This window comes from Chlamydotis macqueenii, chromosome 13, assembly GCF_036417535.1.
Source record: "Chlamydotis macqueenii isolate bChlMac1 chromosome 13, bChlMac1.mat, whole genome shotgun sequence".
In the NCBI taxonomy this organism is placed as follows: Eukaryota; Metazoa; Chordata; class Aves; order Otidiformes; family Otididae; genus Chlamydotis; species Chlamydotis macqueenii.
The window spans coordinates 16,288,886-16,303,979 of NC_141568.1; the positions used below are offsets into that span (position 1 = coordinate 16,288,886).

General features: G+C 39.5%; 1 protein-coding gene across 2 annotated transcripts in view; it reads left to right on the forward strand.

Annotated features, from left to right (window-relative positions):
- CBFB (core-binding factor subunit beta) overlaps positions 1–15,094 on the forward strand; it is a 41,406-nt gene that overhangs the window by 17,301 nt on the left and 9,011 nt on the right. Inside the window, exons 4-5 of one of the 2 annotated variants that reach the window (XM_086758381.1) lie at positions 3,204–3,320; positions 8,985–9,111. In XM_086758381.1, coding sequence (XP_086614507.1) covers positions 3,204–3,320; positions 8,985–9,111 — 244 coding nt within the window. The remainder of the gene's footprint in view (positions 1–3,203; positions 3,321–8,984; positions 9,112–15,094) is intronic. The other variant, XM_086758380.1, reaches the window with a different exon arrangement.

Consider the following 15,094-nt stretch of genomic DNA (forward strand, 5'->3'; position numbering starts at 1 on the left):
AAGCCTGTTTCCAATGTGGAAGTAACGTGTCTACCAGTTCAAAAAATCTAATGCTGCTTTGATTTGTAGTAAGAGTTTGAAGTGGAAGATGTAGTTTGAAGTGGAATGAAACTTTTGCTTAACAGTCACCTGAACAAAAACTTTGTGCTGGATTATGAGGTATAGTAACAGTTCAAGTGCTCATAGACAAGCAGTAGTTTATTAATATCCTGATAAGTTCGGAAATTGAAAGGGAACCAGCATGGTTTTATCTGAAAAGAAGGAAATCTGTGGTAAAACGGTTTTGGCTACAGTCTTAGGTTGTTTCCATTCTCCAGAAAGAGGAGAGGGGGGAAAAGAAGTCTTAATTCCTTTCTGTAAAATACAGGAAAAAGCACTGGTGTGCTTTGTGTGTTTTAGTGAAAGAAAAGTTCCTGCGTAAGTACATGTGATTTCAATATGAATTATATTAAATTTGCATGATTAGTTATTTCAAAACTCAAATATCTTGCTAAGGAATTCATCCTTTCAGAGGTGAAAAATGTTTATTATTTGAGTTTTGCTGTTGGTAGAAACAAAGACGTACTCCTGAACCCAGTGGTGTCAGGCTTTCAGGAGCGGAGGCAGAGTACTTTATCTGGAAAGGTCAGGCTGCGTGCCAGCGGTTCACAAGCTGCTTTCTCAGTAGCTCAGCTGTTGGTCAGCCTGCTTAGGGCAGATTGTAGGCATCAGTAATCACATCGGCTCTGTCAACTGGTTTCCCTTTTCCTCTTTAACTTTTGAAGACTTTCACAGAACTTCCAGCACTGCTCAGGCCTCCAGGTGATGGGTAAGGCATTGCGTTTGAAGTACTGAGCCCTCGGCAGCTGTGCCTGAGCTACCTGCTCTTTGCACTGAGCTACGAAGTCTGCACGATGCGCTAGCAGCTGCAGTGACCAAGGCTGCTGAAATGAGGGAGGTAGTGATGGCAGAATATTCCTAGTCAAAGAAACAGACAAAAAATGCTCTCATTCTGGACGACTCAAAGCTAGGTTTTGTCCTCTGTGGAAAGTCCTGTGTAGCTTTTTATTTCACAGGCTTTTGTTGTGGGCCAGGAGGACAGGGGAGGCTAGGTGAAAGGTAAACCCTAAATGAAGATCAGCAAAATACTTCTTTGCTTCTGCAAAGAGTCAGTAGCATTAGAGTACAGACTGTTTTTGTCTTTACAGACCAATAGCTTATACTGCTTTTTATTTCCTTTTGAATTATTCTGCATTCTTCTTAGAGTGGCTTCTGATTCCAATAGCCTCTTTAAGTGTCTTTCACTTCTAAACTAGTTAAACATATCTATTAAATTGATGGTGCGTACTTCGTTTATTTCTTGTGAGATGAATGAATGAAGACTCTGCTGAAAGGCAATAATGTTGTATTTAGTGTGTTTGAAATGATTAATCTTGAAATGAGGGCTGTGGGAGGTGATTTCCTGGTAGTCCACATCTTACTCATGCTGTTTCTGACGCCTCTGCTCGCAAAGGCTGTTGGCCGGGAGGTCTGCACCCTGCATAGCGTGCTGTCGTCACGGAAGCCATAGGTGTGATGACTTGCGTAGTTGGTCTGTGAGTGCAAGGACAGAAAACCAGTCTGTGCTCTTCTTAGTGGAGACCCTGCAGTGGGAGAGCTGATATGAAGAGGATATACTTAAACTAACTTTTATTTCTTTGTTATTGAGCTACAGCATATTGTACTTCTAGAGCGTATCACTTCAGTATGAAGCGTGGTAAGCTGTAAAAATCAAGCTCAGAGATCAAATATGGATTTTATATGGCAAATAACATTACTTGTTTGTTAGCTGCTTTCATGTTATTTGTTCCCTTCCTTCCACTTACAGATTGCCTCTCATGTTACTCAGCGCTTAATTTTACCAGGACAGCCTTTGCATAAGGAAGGCTTATCCGTCTGTACCTCCTGTAACTCTTTGCCTTTTCCACTTGAGTGGCCTTAGCTAGTAAGTGTGGAACTGAGCAGGTAGGCACAGTTGGGGCGCTTTGAAATGCGCTGTAGCGCTAAATATCAGTTATAGACTGAGGATTTCCTGGAGGATGAAGTTAGAGCTATTAAAGGAGGCACTGTATGAAACTTCCCCTACTTAGGTGGGCCACTCCTGAAGACCAAAAAGACTTGCCAGGATTTTGAATGTCTAGGCAGTCTTTAAATCTGAAGTGAGTGTGGGCCTGTGTGCGTGGTTTGCCTCTCTGGCCATTCAGCATAGACAAACTTCTGCTCCGTTTGGAGTTTTGACTTGGCAAGTAGGCTGCAATTACTATTGGAGGTTGATTTCCCTGCTCTTGGCACCCCTTAGCAATTGCAATAATTTTTTTTTTTTTTTTTTTTTAGGCTCATGTCATTAAATACAGGGTGTCCAGCTCATTTAGTGTTGTATTTGCTGCTTTTTAGATTTCCTGTGTGGAGATGAATCTCTAGTCTTTAGAAGGGGAAATACTGCTGCTTTAAATCACTGTATCATCTACGGTTGTCTGGGTACAGGGCCCTAAGCTCATGCATTATTCCTTGCTGCGGCTCAAGGCGCTGTGCACGCTGATGCTGTAGATGAGTTTTGATCATCTGGTGTTTCCTTTGAAAAGCCTTTGACAAATGCTAGAAGAGACACGGAAAGAGTTTCTTATTTTTAGCATGATGTATGTTTATAGTGTATTTTACTAAACTCTGCCTAGTTTGTAAATTTGAGGAGGACTGAAACTGGTGCTTGTTCTTTGTTGAAGGAGTTGATGTATTGGGGTAAAATACGGTACTGCTTGGGAATAGGAAAGCATGTGTTCCTTTAACCATTTAAACGTGTCGTAAAGGATCTTCCCTGTCTGGCAGCATGCCGCTGCTTTTTTTTTTTTTTGTGACATAAAGGTAAGCTGACAAGAAAAACAGCTACTTTAACTGAAAGCAGTAACAGAATTCTAACCAAATCCTGGTGCACGCCAGTTTATAAAATGAGAACACAGCTTAAATTTATTCCATCCAGTACAGTAGGCAAAAGTTGCAGCACTCACTTGATTAAAACAAGTTCTTGGAAAGGAGGCAGGAGAAGCTGTTAAGTCGAGTCTCATGTTACCAGCTGCCTTGGATGTTCTTCTAAGAATACATATAGAAGCTTCCTGCATCAGTATTTACATTGTGCAGGCATGTGTATAAATGCTTTCAAATCCATAGCATATGTTTTGCTTTTATTTCAGGTGTACTTGAAGGCACCTATGATTCTCAACGGTGTCTGTGTAATCTGGAAAGGCTGGATAGATCTACAGAGACTGGATGGTATGGGCTGCCTGGAATTTGATGAAGAGAGAGCACAGGTAAGACAGTCTGCACATGGCTACTGTGTTTTAGACATTTGTTTGTTCTTCTGGAAGGAAACGTGCGGTCAGGTAGTGATGACACATTCTAACTTGTTTTCTGCCTTCGTTTTGAGTACAGATTCCAAAGAAAATTCACAGCATAGAAGTTCAGAAATACGTGATTGTAGCTAAACTAGTGTTTTAATTAGACCAAAATATTAGAATCGGGAATCATCTTTAGTTTACAACTTCGTGAGTGATTTAGCACTGTTACTATGCTACAGAGTAGTAAATTTTAAAATATTTGAACAGTTAGATATAACTTGGAACAATTTAACTGGCAAGTCTATTCTAGCTGTTTAGGGTGGATGGGTTTTTTTTAAGTAGCTTTTTGTTTTATTACCTGTGAGGGGGAGAATGAATAGGGGGTTTTTTTGGTTGTTTTTTTTTATTTTTTTTTTATTTGTTCTCTAACAGTGATAGACTCTCTGCTCTGCTAAGGTATGGCAGCTTCTGAGAACTTACTTCCTATCTACCTGCTTTCTACTGTCAAAGTGACTGTCTAGCAGCTGAATCTTCGTACACACACAAGAACAAAGTAAACACAGAGGAAATAAGTTTTAAAGTGCATATCACACACATAAGGCTCGCTTACATAGCTGTAGGGTTCCTTAATTTAGACTTGAGACAGATCTTCTTTACTTTTGAGATGTAGCTTGGTACCAAAGCAACTTAACTGATATTAAAAGCTGCTGCACTAGGTTTCTTTGGGCTTGCACGCAGATCACCTGTCAGTGACAGTAAATTTGGTGTAGTAATATCAGTTACCAGAGTTATAACTTAAAAATCTATATTTTGCAGTGAACTCAACAGTTCATTTCTGTAGTTTGATAGTTTAGAAATGTTAGAACTATAGGAAGGCACGGTCCAAACTGCTTCAGAATACAAGTATCTGTTAAGCATGCAGAAAAAAGAAGGGTGAGCAATTTCCTGCAGTGTTTTTTTTTTTTTTTTTCCTCCCCAAGTTTTGTATTGCTACCCCAGCAAACGATTCTCCATAATTTACTCTGTACCTGTATATTGCCATTTTCTCCTGACTTCTCTCTGAAGACTACTTCTTTCACTCAAGACCATCATGACTTCCCTTAACTTTTCTGGAAGCTTGCGTAATTCACTTTGAACCACTGTTCAATGTCTCCTGAATGGTAACTCTGTCTTTTTTATGTTGATAGCATAATACAATTGGAGCTTTCTTTATCTCCTTCCTTTTGTCCCTTAAACTCAGAGACCCAAAGCAACTCACCTGTGAATATTTGAACCGGTGACTCCCTTTGTCTTTCCTTATTACACCTCATATGTCATATATATGGGTGATTTTTGCAGAAACTTGGTGTTCACACAAACTGTTTTTCCAAATTACCTTTACTTTCCATTTGTGCCCTTTGGGAGGCTGCTTCTGCCAGTTGTGTGCTGGAACTGATTTAAACAAGGATGTGTTTTCTGTTTCCACTATGTGTCCGCCCTCACTTCCTTGGGCTTTTCCTTTCACTCTTCTACAGCCACAGTTGGTCACTGGGTAACAAGGGGGAACCCTTTGATTTCATCTGAATGCTGAGAGCACTTTTCTGTTCCAAGCATGCAGAACTGAAGGGTGTATTGGTTAATTTGTTTCTATTCAAGAGCTGGAAGTAGTCAAATCAAATTTTATATGTTGATTTGTATAGTTGTAAGCTTTGTGGTGCCTTGCCTGTCCCGAACTTTAGAAACTAACTTGCACATTAAAGAGACTCTGTTACTGTGACTGTGTTCTGGGTTTAATAGAAATACTTTGTGTCAAAACAGTGTCTTTGAAATGGTCACAGCCCTGCATGCTGCCTTGAGAATGCGTAGAAAGAGAAGTATGCTGTTCTGAGAATAATCCTGATGCCTTTTGTTAATCCACGAGAAAGGCCGCGGAACCAAGCTTTTACTTGAATGCTGTTACTCGCTGTGGCATTCGCTTCTTCCAAGACTGGGTGTCAGCATTGGAGCTAGCTAAGTTCCTGTTGCAGCACTGTTTTCTTGGGAAAGAGAGTAACTGCTGTAGACTCCATTGACTAGAAGGCCTTTAAACCATAATGGCTTACAAAGCAAGGTCAAAGGTAGGCCCCTGAGGGCTGTGCCAGATAAATCCCAAGATTCATAACTGAATGGTACACAGCGCGAAGTCACGTGACTTCTGAACTGAGAGGAGACAGATTTGAGCGTGTGCTCAAAAGGAGATAGCGTAACTCTTTTCCAAAATTGGACAGTAACTGAAAAAAAGTGGGCACCCTTCCAAAAAGGAGGCTGGTCAGGTGACCTGTGGGTTAAATTTTTTCTCTTTTTAACTTCTTGATAAGTGGTTTTGCGCACTCTTGGGTTATTTAAGCTTCTTGATGCCTGTCTTAACTATATTTACTAATTCATTTTTCTTGTCTTCAGAAAGCGTTTTGAGTACGGGGTGCTGAGCTGGAAGTAGTACACAGTGTGGGTCTACAGAGAGATGTTTGCATACAGTTAAAGTGTGTAGCTTGTTTTCAGTTTGTGCTACTCAGCGATTATGAGGAGGTTGTTGATCATCTCATTTGCTACACTAGTAATACCTACGAGGTATAGTTGTAAGGCACTATACAGACCCAGAGAAGTAGCTGCACCCTTCTATTTGTTGGTGTTGTAAACATTTGGGCAATCTTCTGTATCCTTCAGTTTCCTTTTTCCTGTATCTGTCATTTCGCTTCCTTCTAAAAACTGTTTTAATATTGGCAGTGGCAGTTAACTGAACTGCTGACTTTAATCCCCAAATAGTGCTGATGTCAGAATGGGTTTCAGCACCTCAGACTGTGCAGTGCGGTGCCAGTGGTACCCACTGTTTTTTGCAATAAGAGGTCCCGCTGACATTCACACACCCCGATACACACCGCTTACTCCTGTTTGCTGGAAGGCTTGCCTTGTACAGATGTAATGCTCTTGCATTGTCCTGTCTCTTGCCACTTCTTACTAACCAGTACTGGCATCGAATAAAATTCTTCCTTGCTGCCACGCTTTGGAAATGATACTATCCTTCACCAGATCAGAGAGTATTTTAGGAAGAAAAACCACATGCATAACAATGAAGTACTTTAATTGTAAATTTTAAGCTAGTATTCTTTCTGCTTAATTCACAGGCTGTTAATGCCTTGCTCCTAAGCAGCCTTTTTGGTACTGGAGGTCCCGATTCAGCTGCTTGCAGTGGACTAACACACACAAAGCTCTACGTGCTTGCCTGTCTTCCCATTTGGGGCTGAAGTTTCCATGGATTTGATATTTATCTTGTTGTTAAAAAACTGTTTCTGTCTTCAGTACTTTTGTCTCTCTTCTGTGATAGCACGTTCTTGCTACGTAGATTCGGTAGTTATAAATGGTTGTTCTCACAAAGTCTTTTCCTACGGGGCTCCTGGAGTGGGGAGGTATGTGAATGAGTGCGGTTGTGTTTAAGCTTCTCTTTTGTTTTTAGATTTTCTGTGTTGGAGAGGTTATTTTATTCTGTTCTCAGGTTGATACGGCTCATGTTTTGCTTATTCTTCTTTTTCTTAGTAGATTAATTCTTAAAAATAAGACTGATAAATGATTGGGTCTTATATAGCCAAATTTGGTAGGCTGTAATTACTAGATCTGAGTGACATTTTTGGGGGAAAAAAAAAAAAGTTAAATTCCTGTTGTACAAGATCCTGAGATGTTTTTTAATTCCTGTTGTTACACATCACCAGGAGTAGAGCAAAATTGGATGGGGGGGGGGGGGTGTGTTTTTTGTTTGTTTGGGTTTTTTACTTAAAGTAAGTTCTGATGCTTTTTTTTCCCTCCTTTCTCAGACATTAGTAAACCAGTGTTTCAGCTGTCAACATGCATTGATTCTGGTTGTCAGCATACTGACTCTTTTCCTATGAATTTCTAATTCAGTTTCTTTTGGTTATGACATTTCTTTAAAATATTCTGGCTGAGGCTGTATGTTAGCCTTTTATTTCATGACCACTTTAAATAGTGGTAAAATGCAAAAATATTTTATTTAAAAAGTCTGCTTTCATTTAAGTCTGTTTAAAAAAAAAAAGGGTGATAAAGACATACGTAGCTTTTGTAAATTCAAAATAAAGCGCTTTTCTGTAGTCATCTGGGAGACACGCGTATCTGTTTTATCTCTGTCCTTCTGTAAGAACGAACTTACTTCCACTGTCTGACCTTGGTTGCTGTGCATTGCATGAACATTAAGATTACTATAAAGGGCCAAATGGTACTTTAAAAAATAGTAGGTAGTGTTAAAATGTTATCTTATTGGCAGCTTTAAACATTGCCTTTGAACACAGCTTCCTGGGGAGCTGGCTGTGCGGAGTTATTGACTGACAGATGTTTGTATTTAACTGTGCTGGGCCACGAGGGGCACTCACTCACATCGTTTCGCAGAGCAGCTTCGGGGTGCACGACTGTGCCAACGGCAAAAAAGGCAATTTAACATTCTCTCAGACTAGGGATGCTTTAGCTTAAATTTAAAAATTCATGCACTTAATCCCTTGGTATATTAAAATTTAGTTGGGTTCTCAACATGTTTATGTCCTCTAACAGTGAAGGTTAGGATTTTTTTTTTTTTTTTTTTAAATCTATCAACTTGAAAATAACATTCATGTGTGTATGGAAATCATAAGCAGAGTTAGTAGTAATTACAGCTGAGGAGTTAGGAGGAGGGAGAACTGATGCAGTTTATCCCTTACTGTTTTGTGGAACCTCCTTAGACCTGACTTCTCCACCCTGAACACTTTAAGACTGGTGGGGAACAGAGCCATCCATTTTCATTCTGAGCAAGCTATATGCTAAAAGGTCTCTTTAAGAAAAATCATTTGTAACCCAATTAATAATGGCTTACATTTAGTAATAACACTTTATTTAAACTTTTCTAACAGAAAATCTGAGTCAAAGGATTTTTGTGACCCCATTAATTTATTAAATCCATTCCTGTGCATAAGCCACTGTTGAAAATAAAAAACGGAGCTATTCAAAACCTGCAGGTTTCTTCCGCATTGCGTATGAACGTGTACGAATTAGTGGAGCAATAACTTCTGCTTTGCACTTTCTAATGCATCTAAATTTAAATAATTTAAAACATTTAAATGATACATGAGGACATTCTATGATTCTGTGATTATGAATGTTCATACTAGTGCACCTTTGGCAGCTTTTGATAAAATGGAGGGTTTGGTTTGTAACTTAGTGAATGCTTTTTAAAAATTACATTACTCTTATTTATATAATGATGTTAGTGAACTCTAGATATACCAGTGAATACTGTCTTCAAAACGACTTTTGTAAGGGGAATAAAATGTATTGCCCCTTTCATCTAATTTTTGAGAATTCCTAGCTTTTAAAAGGACATCAGCATTTAAAACTACTTTGGAAAAGCAGTTCTTTGTACTTCAGTAGTAGCTGCGCTTGCAGCTTTGGTTATCTCTACTGCAGTGATGAAGGTGAGTGTTATTAATCTATACTGGCGTCTGCTACATCTCCTCTGTGTTGTAGCACATTCCGTAGGACATACTTGTCTTTGCTGCCAAGTGATCCCTGATATTCAAAAGAAATGTGATCTGGTAGAAACCAAGAGTAGCCTTTTGTGTCACTCTGTGTTGTCTGATTTGGTAGCAGGAGGATGCATTGGCACAACAAGCCTTTGAAGAAGCTCGACGAAGAACTCGTGAATTCGAGGATAGAGACAGGTCTCATCGGGAGGAAATGGAGGTGAGGGTTTCACAGCTGCTGTCAGTAACTGGTTAGTACTTTCCCAAAACTTTAGATTGTTTCTATTTATTTGTCTGTTTGTACAATGTTGTGTATTTTGTTTGCTGTTCAGTGTTGTCATATGTTACTACATATAAAACTTGCAAGATGCGTTGTCTTTAACTCTTGTAAAATGCATTTTAAGTTTTTGAAATTTTGATAAGAATTCTCCGATTTGATCCTTTTTTTTTTCCTTTCTGTAGATGGTACTTGAGCTGTAAGGGTACATTTGTTCACAGAACTACCATATCTCTCTCAACTGATACTTTAACAGCAGAGAGAGGGATCTTTTGCCCCATGCATTTTTTATGAACACAGGAAAGGCTTTGGAGCTGTGGGCACGTAATTTTGTAGCTCGCTACCCCGTGTTGTGGGAAATATTAGCAGTGAATTTAACAGTCTGCTTTCTTGAATAGGCTAGTTTTATTTTCCTCTCACCCTTTTCTTACTGGTGGGGAGTCTCACTCCTCTTCTATTTTTCACTGGTGTAGTTCCCCCGTCTTATTTTTTGCTTCTTTAGGGCCCCACAGTCTTGAATCTTGCTCTTTCTTGATGAGAGTAGAAATTACGGGATCAAGAAAAGAGGAGCCAGAAAAGGGAATGGAAACCAGCTGCTCTGAGATGTCAGAAAGGCAAGAGATGTAAGAAGACAAGTAATACATGAGGAGAGTTGGCAAGTTAAGGCAGGCTGTAGCTCAGGCAGAGAACAGGGAGAAACAGAAACACTTTGAATTTCTTCCCCGTACTAACTCTGTTTGCTGCTTCTTGCTTCATCAGTACAGCCTGAGTTTACTATAATCAAATGTGATCAATCTATCACTTCTCAGATTTTTAAAAGATTATTGTTATTCCTAAGCTACTTTTCTTCTGGCGTCCTTACTGATAATAAGATGATTAGACAGACTTTCTTCCCTTCCAAATACAATTGTAAGGCACTGAGCATGAGAATGAGAGGGAAAAGGCAGATGCAGAGAATAGTATCTCTCACTCTGAAGGGGTGGCTGGTGTGCGCCTCCTTGCAAACACTGATGTAGCCAGGTCAGATGTCAGCTGGAGCAAAGGTAAAATCCTTACCACTGGATCCTTGGAGCAACAGCTAGATTATCTGAATAATTCTGTCTCTGTCACAGCATTGCTGGAACCTGCTTGTAAGTTCAGTCAAAAGGGAGGTAGAATTAAAGTAAAGCTGTTTGTGAAGGTCCCTGGCAGCCTGCCTTAATTTTAACAACACAGTTGGAACTTTATGCCCAGCCTTATGTCCTTGACCTCAATTTACTTCTCATTTTTCTTCATTTATTTTCCTTTACTGTGCCCTTCTTCCCCGCTCCAGTTACTACAGAGAAGCAGCCATGTGCTTACTGAATGCTGAAGGTTAAAAAAGAATGAGGATTCCTGAAATAAGTGTAGAAGTGTAGTATCTCCTCCAAGGGTAGAAGATACTTATTTGCAGCTAGGATGTACAAACACTCTTTCAATTAACAGTGAGACTGAGGTAATATTGAGCATCTGGGGCTTCATGACAGACATCAAAACTTGTGACACAGACACAAAGCAACATCCCTCGCCAGCTGCAGGAGCTGGATTCAATCACTTCTGAAAAGACTCTTGCTTTTAATAAGGCAGCAGACAGTTATTAAATGATGTCCTTATTAGCTGCCACTACCCATTTTCTCTTAAAACAGCAATAGTTGTTGTCCCAGCTCTAAAGCACCGGTGTAGATCACCTACAGAAAGGAAGAAAAGGAAAAATTACTGTCTTGAAATATGTTTAAGCAGAATGAAAAACATCATCAAAAGGTACTTCGAATTTATGTGATGTCAATTACAGGTTTTTATAATTGCAATACATTGTTATGCATAGTTTATTTTTTACTTTACTGTACATGTTTAATATGTGTAACCAAGAGATCTGTCCTTCAGTTACTTGTGGTTCTATAATTGGGTTTTACATTTCAATTTTCATTTGTGTGTTTGAGGGAGGATGTCCTGGCCACATATCTAGAATGTTTGCAGATGATTTTTTGCACTCTGGATCTGCATAAAAATCAGGATCTTTTGGGCAGGGCAGGGGAGAAAATGGAGATAGTCTTACAATGCATTCTGAAGGAGGAATCGGGTTTACCAAACCATTCATTGTTTCCCTGAGTTTCACTTCAGTTGTCTTCTAATGCAGCATTTGGGCAGAATCAAAGGAACTTTAATGAGTAAGCACTTGCGTGTGTACAGAATTCTCAACGGAGAGTAATGCATGAATGTGTGTTCCCATGTTTGTTGTATTTATGGCCTGTATCGACTTTTCCAATGCTCGCATGCTTGATCCGCTTGGAAATAACAGGTTGCCAGTTGCAGCCTTCTGACGTTACGCTGCTGACAGCCATAAAAACATTGGTCCAAGCTGTATTGTGTACTCTTTGTGTCATTTCAATAGGTCAGGCAGTGTCTTTGGTTGCCCTACGGAGATGGTATTTGAAGGTTTTTATAGGGCAGCTAGAAAAGGTTGATTCTAAGTGTGCTGAGTGAATTTTTCTGTATGCTACACTACACACAGATGAAGATCCCCTCAGCATACTCTCCTCAGTATGATATCTATACCTTTCATCGTTACTAAAACTTGAATTTTTTCTTTCCTGCTGAGCTTGGCATGGACAGTAAAACTCGGAATTGCCAGACCTGAAACAAGATCCCATCAGCGTTAATTCCTGTTTTAGGAATTGCAACGCTGTATAAAACCGGGATACTTCAGACAGTAGAATTACAGCTGAAAAGCCTTTAATAAAGACCAGATTCCTCTTCAGTGCGGGAGGGAAAGGGGAATCCTACAGAATTCCACCCACTGCTGCCCAAAACAGAGGCGCCAGTGCTTTGGAAACATTTATCCATCCAAAGTCTGGCAGCATATGAAAATGATCAGATTCAGTTCTTTATTTATACAGCTTTCCGTATAGAAAAGATTCCCTATTCTAAGTCTCTCTGGAGACTTTTAGAACAAAGTGGTATATCCTTGCCTAGGAGTGGTCTGTGAAGGTTGTTGAAGACAGTTGAAATGGCTTGTATGTGGCAGCTGGATGTTAGAATGGTGACGCTTTGAAGGGGAAAAAATAGCAAGTGCAGTAACAATTCAGGAGTAATCACTATGCTAATTTCAGTTTTTAAGTATCCTAAAAAACCCCAACCAACTAATTAAAAATAAACAAACCCCCCAAAACAAGAAAAAAACCAAACCCTTAAAGTGTTTGTTTGCCTTCCTTTCATCACATAGTATCCCTTCTGCTGATGACTTCGTTAGCACAACAGATCTTTATTTTAATGAACGTATTCTTTGCATCTGAGGGCAGAATCGGTCGTGGTTAGTAGGTTGTGCTAGGAATTTCCAGAAGTGATCGTATTTTTGTACAGTTACAACACTCCTCTAATGCAAAGAGGATGTGAGTTGATTTTAGAATTTTCATTGAAGTTTTTAAGTGTCTGTGAGTTGAACTGCGTTCTGTTGCATTTTTAACATGGTTTCAGTTTTGAATATAAGACACTCTGGGGTTTTTCTATCAACTTATGTAGCTTGGTAACATCAGACACCACAAATCTGCCTCGGTGTTCAGGATTCTTGTGTTTCAAAGATGCTTTTGAAGTCAGTGAATCAGTAGTGTGTTCCAATGGCTTTCACTTTCACAAAAACCTTGGAATGCGGAGACGGTGGATGTTTAGTGATAGACATGAAGAAAGACCTTATGCCCAGTGAAAGACTATTGTAAAAATAAATGATTGCGTGAAGCTTTGTAAGTTTAGGAGCACTGAGCTACTTGGCAAACTTGCACTTTTCGGTGGCTTCATACCAGATGAAAGTAGAATTCTGTTTCCATGAGCAAGTGCCACACCATGGGGAGCTTGCTCCAAGGCCATTACTTCAGGGCTGTACTCTGGAACTGATGCCACTGAACAGATACATGAACTTGGAAGTACTGGTGTGTTTGCCAAATTAATGGAAGGGAGCGAGGAGACGGAAGGGCTGTCAGTGAGGCAGATGCTTGATTTTTACTATCTCTTTATCCCCTTGTGTCTTGGTTGAAAGAGTCAGTACTAGTGTTTTCTTCTGTTTGATATGGTTTTGGTATGAATGACCAAAGTTCAGTGTCAGGATGAGAAGAGTTCTGCAGAAATTACGGTGAGGTTGCTGTCTAGACATGCTTGAATCTTCCAGTAAAAACTTTTGCTTTTTATTCAGTGTTCTGGCCATAGTAGCGTGACGCAAAATGCACTACAATGTCCAGAACGACTTTGAGAGATTTAAACAGCCCCCAGTTGCTGAAATTAGAATACATTGAAAGTAGTGACCTGTGTTCCGGCCAGAAAGGCAGTAAGGAGGTGCCTCCTGCCAGCTCTTCACCGGAGCGGAAGGGACAAAGCAGTGGATTGTCAAGGGGATGGATAAAGAGAAGATTGTTGCTGTGTGCAGATAGGGGTGGGATTTCTGTGAAGGTTTATTTTGTAAAGGCAAACACTTCAAAATTGATCTATTTGAGTGCACGGTTTGTCCTACTGTGTTACTCTTGAGCTTAACTATAGATGTTCTGCTGATTGCTTTACCTAGGGGTGGGTTGGATCTCTTCTCAGTTTTCCAGCACAATTTGTTCAACTATCATTTTTGGAACGTCATATTTTTCTACTTTGTGTTTGTTTCCTATGTTTCTGCCATGCTCTTTATTTTAGCAACACCACGAGTAAAGAGGCAGAGTGGTTTGCTCTTCCCTGAAACAATCTAGTCTAGCAATCTATCTGTGGTCTTGTGCTAAACATAAATTACATTAATGGCTAAGCAGAGCAGTTTTAGGAAACTGCATGAAATTCTCATTTTAAAAAACCCCTTCATTTTGCTGAAAAAAAAAAAAACCAAACTCCTGTTTTGAAACTTCCGTTTCTTCGACTAGAAATCCCTCTCAATACAAAGCACCAAAAAAAACCCCCACTACCCCCCACCCTTTAAAAACTGCTGGAGTAAAAATTCACCTAAATACTCAGTCCTGCCGACACATTTTCACTGTTCGTTGGGAATCATGAGTAGAAATGGGTGAGGTGTTATTTCATTTAATTCTGCTGAAATTGTGAACTCTTAGCAAACAGGATTTTGCTGCAGAAATGTAAACAGTTCACAATTGAAGCAAAATCAAGTAATAGGAGGACTAACTTTCCTGTTTTTCCAAGGTTCTAGACAGTGAAGTTATTCTCTCTTCTTTCTTAAAAAAAAAAAAAAAAACAACCACATCATTTAAGATGAAACTACTGATGTAAATAAATGCTCTAACTAGTTCTAAGTGTTTTTGTCAAGTATAACTTGCTTCAGAAGAAAATATAATCTAGTAAGGTCCTCTTCTTTTTAATTCCCCCCCCCCCCCCCCCCCCCCCCATCAAACAAGCTGACTTTTAAGGGTTTGGGGTTTTTTTTTTCCCCTCAAAAATTGATCTGGAATGAATTTAATTACTACTTATTGTATGTACTCTTCAAACTGACAATGATATAAAAATAATATAACCTTTAATACAGCTTTTTGGCTGCGAAAGAAACCCAAACTGTTAATTCTTCATGTGCAGTGAGAAGTGTAGGCTTGGTATGTGTTCGTGTGTGTCTATGAGAATATGTATGTGTGATTTCTTTATATTCAGGACAAATGCAAACACAATTTAGAAAAAAGCACTGCAGTATGTGTGTGAATGTGCATTGCCTCAAGAGGTCTTCAGTGTAAGTACAGTACAAGTAGGGCAGTAATGTTATGACTAGATTGTTTCACAAAAGTTTAAATAGCTGATATTTGTGTAAAAGTGCTCTGGAATGCATATATCAGAAAAAGCATTTGTGCTGTACAGAATCAATGCTGCCTGTGGTACAGAGGAGATCAATCTTGCAAATCAGGGAATACTGTAATATAAGCGTCTTCTTGCAGTCGATGAAGGTTAGAAAGGGGCTGAGCAACAGAGGAATACTG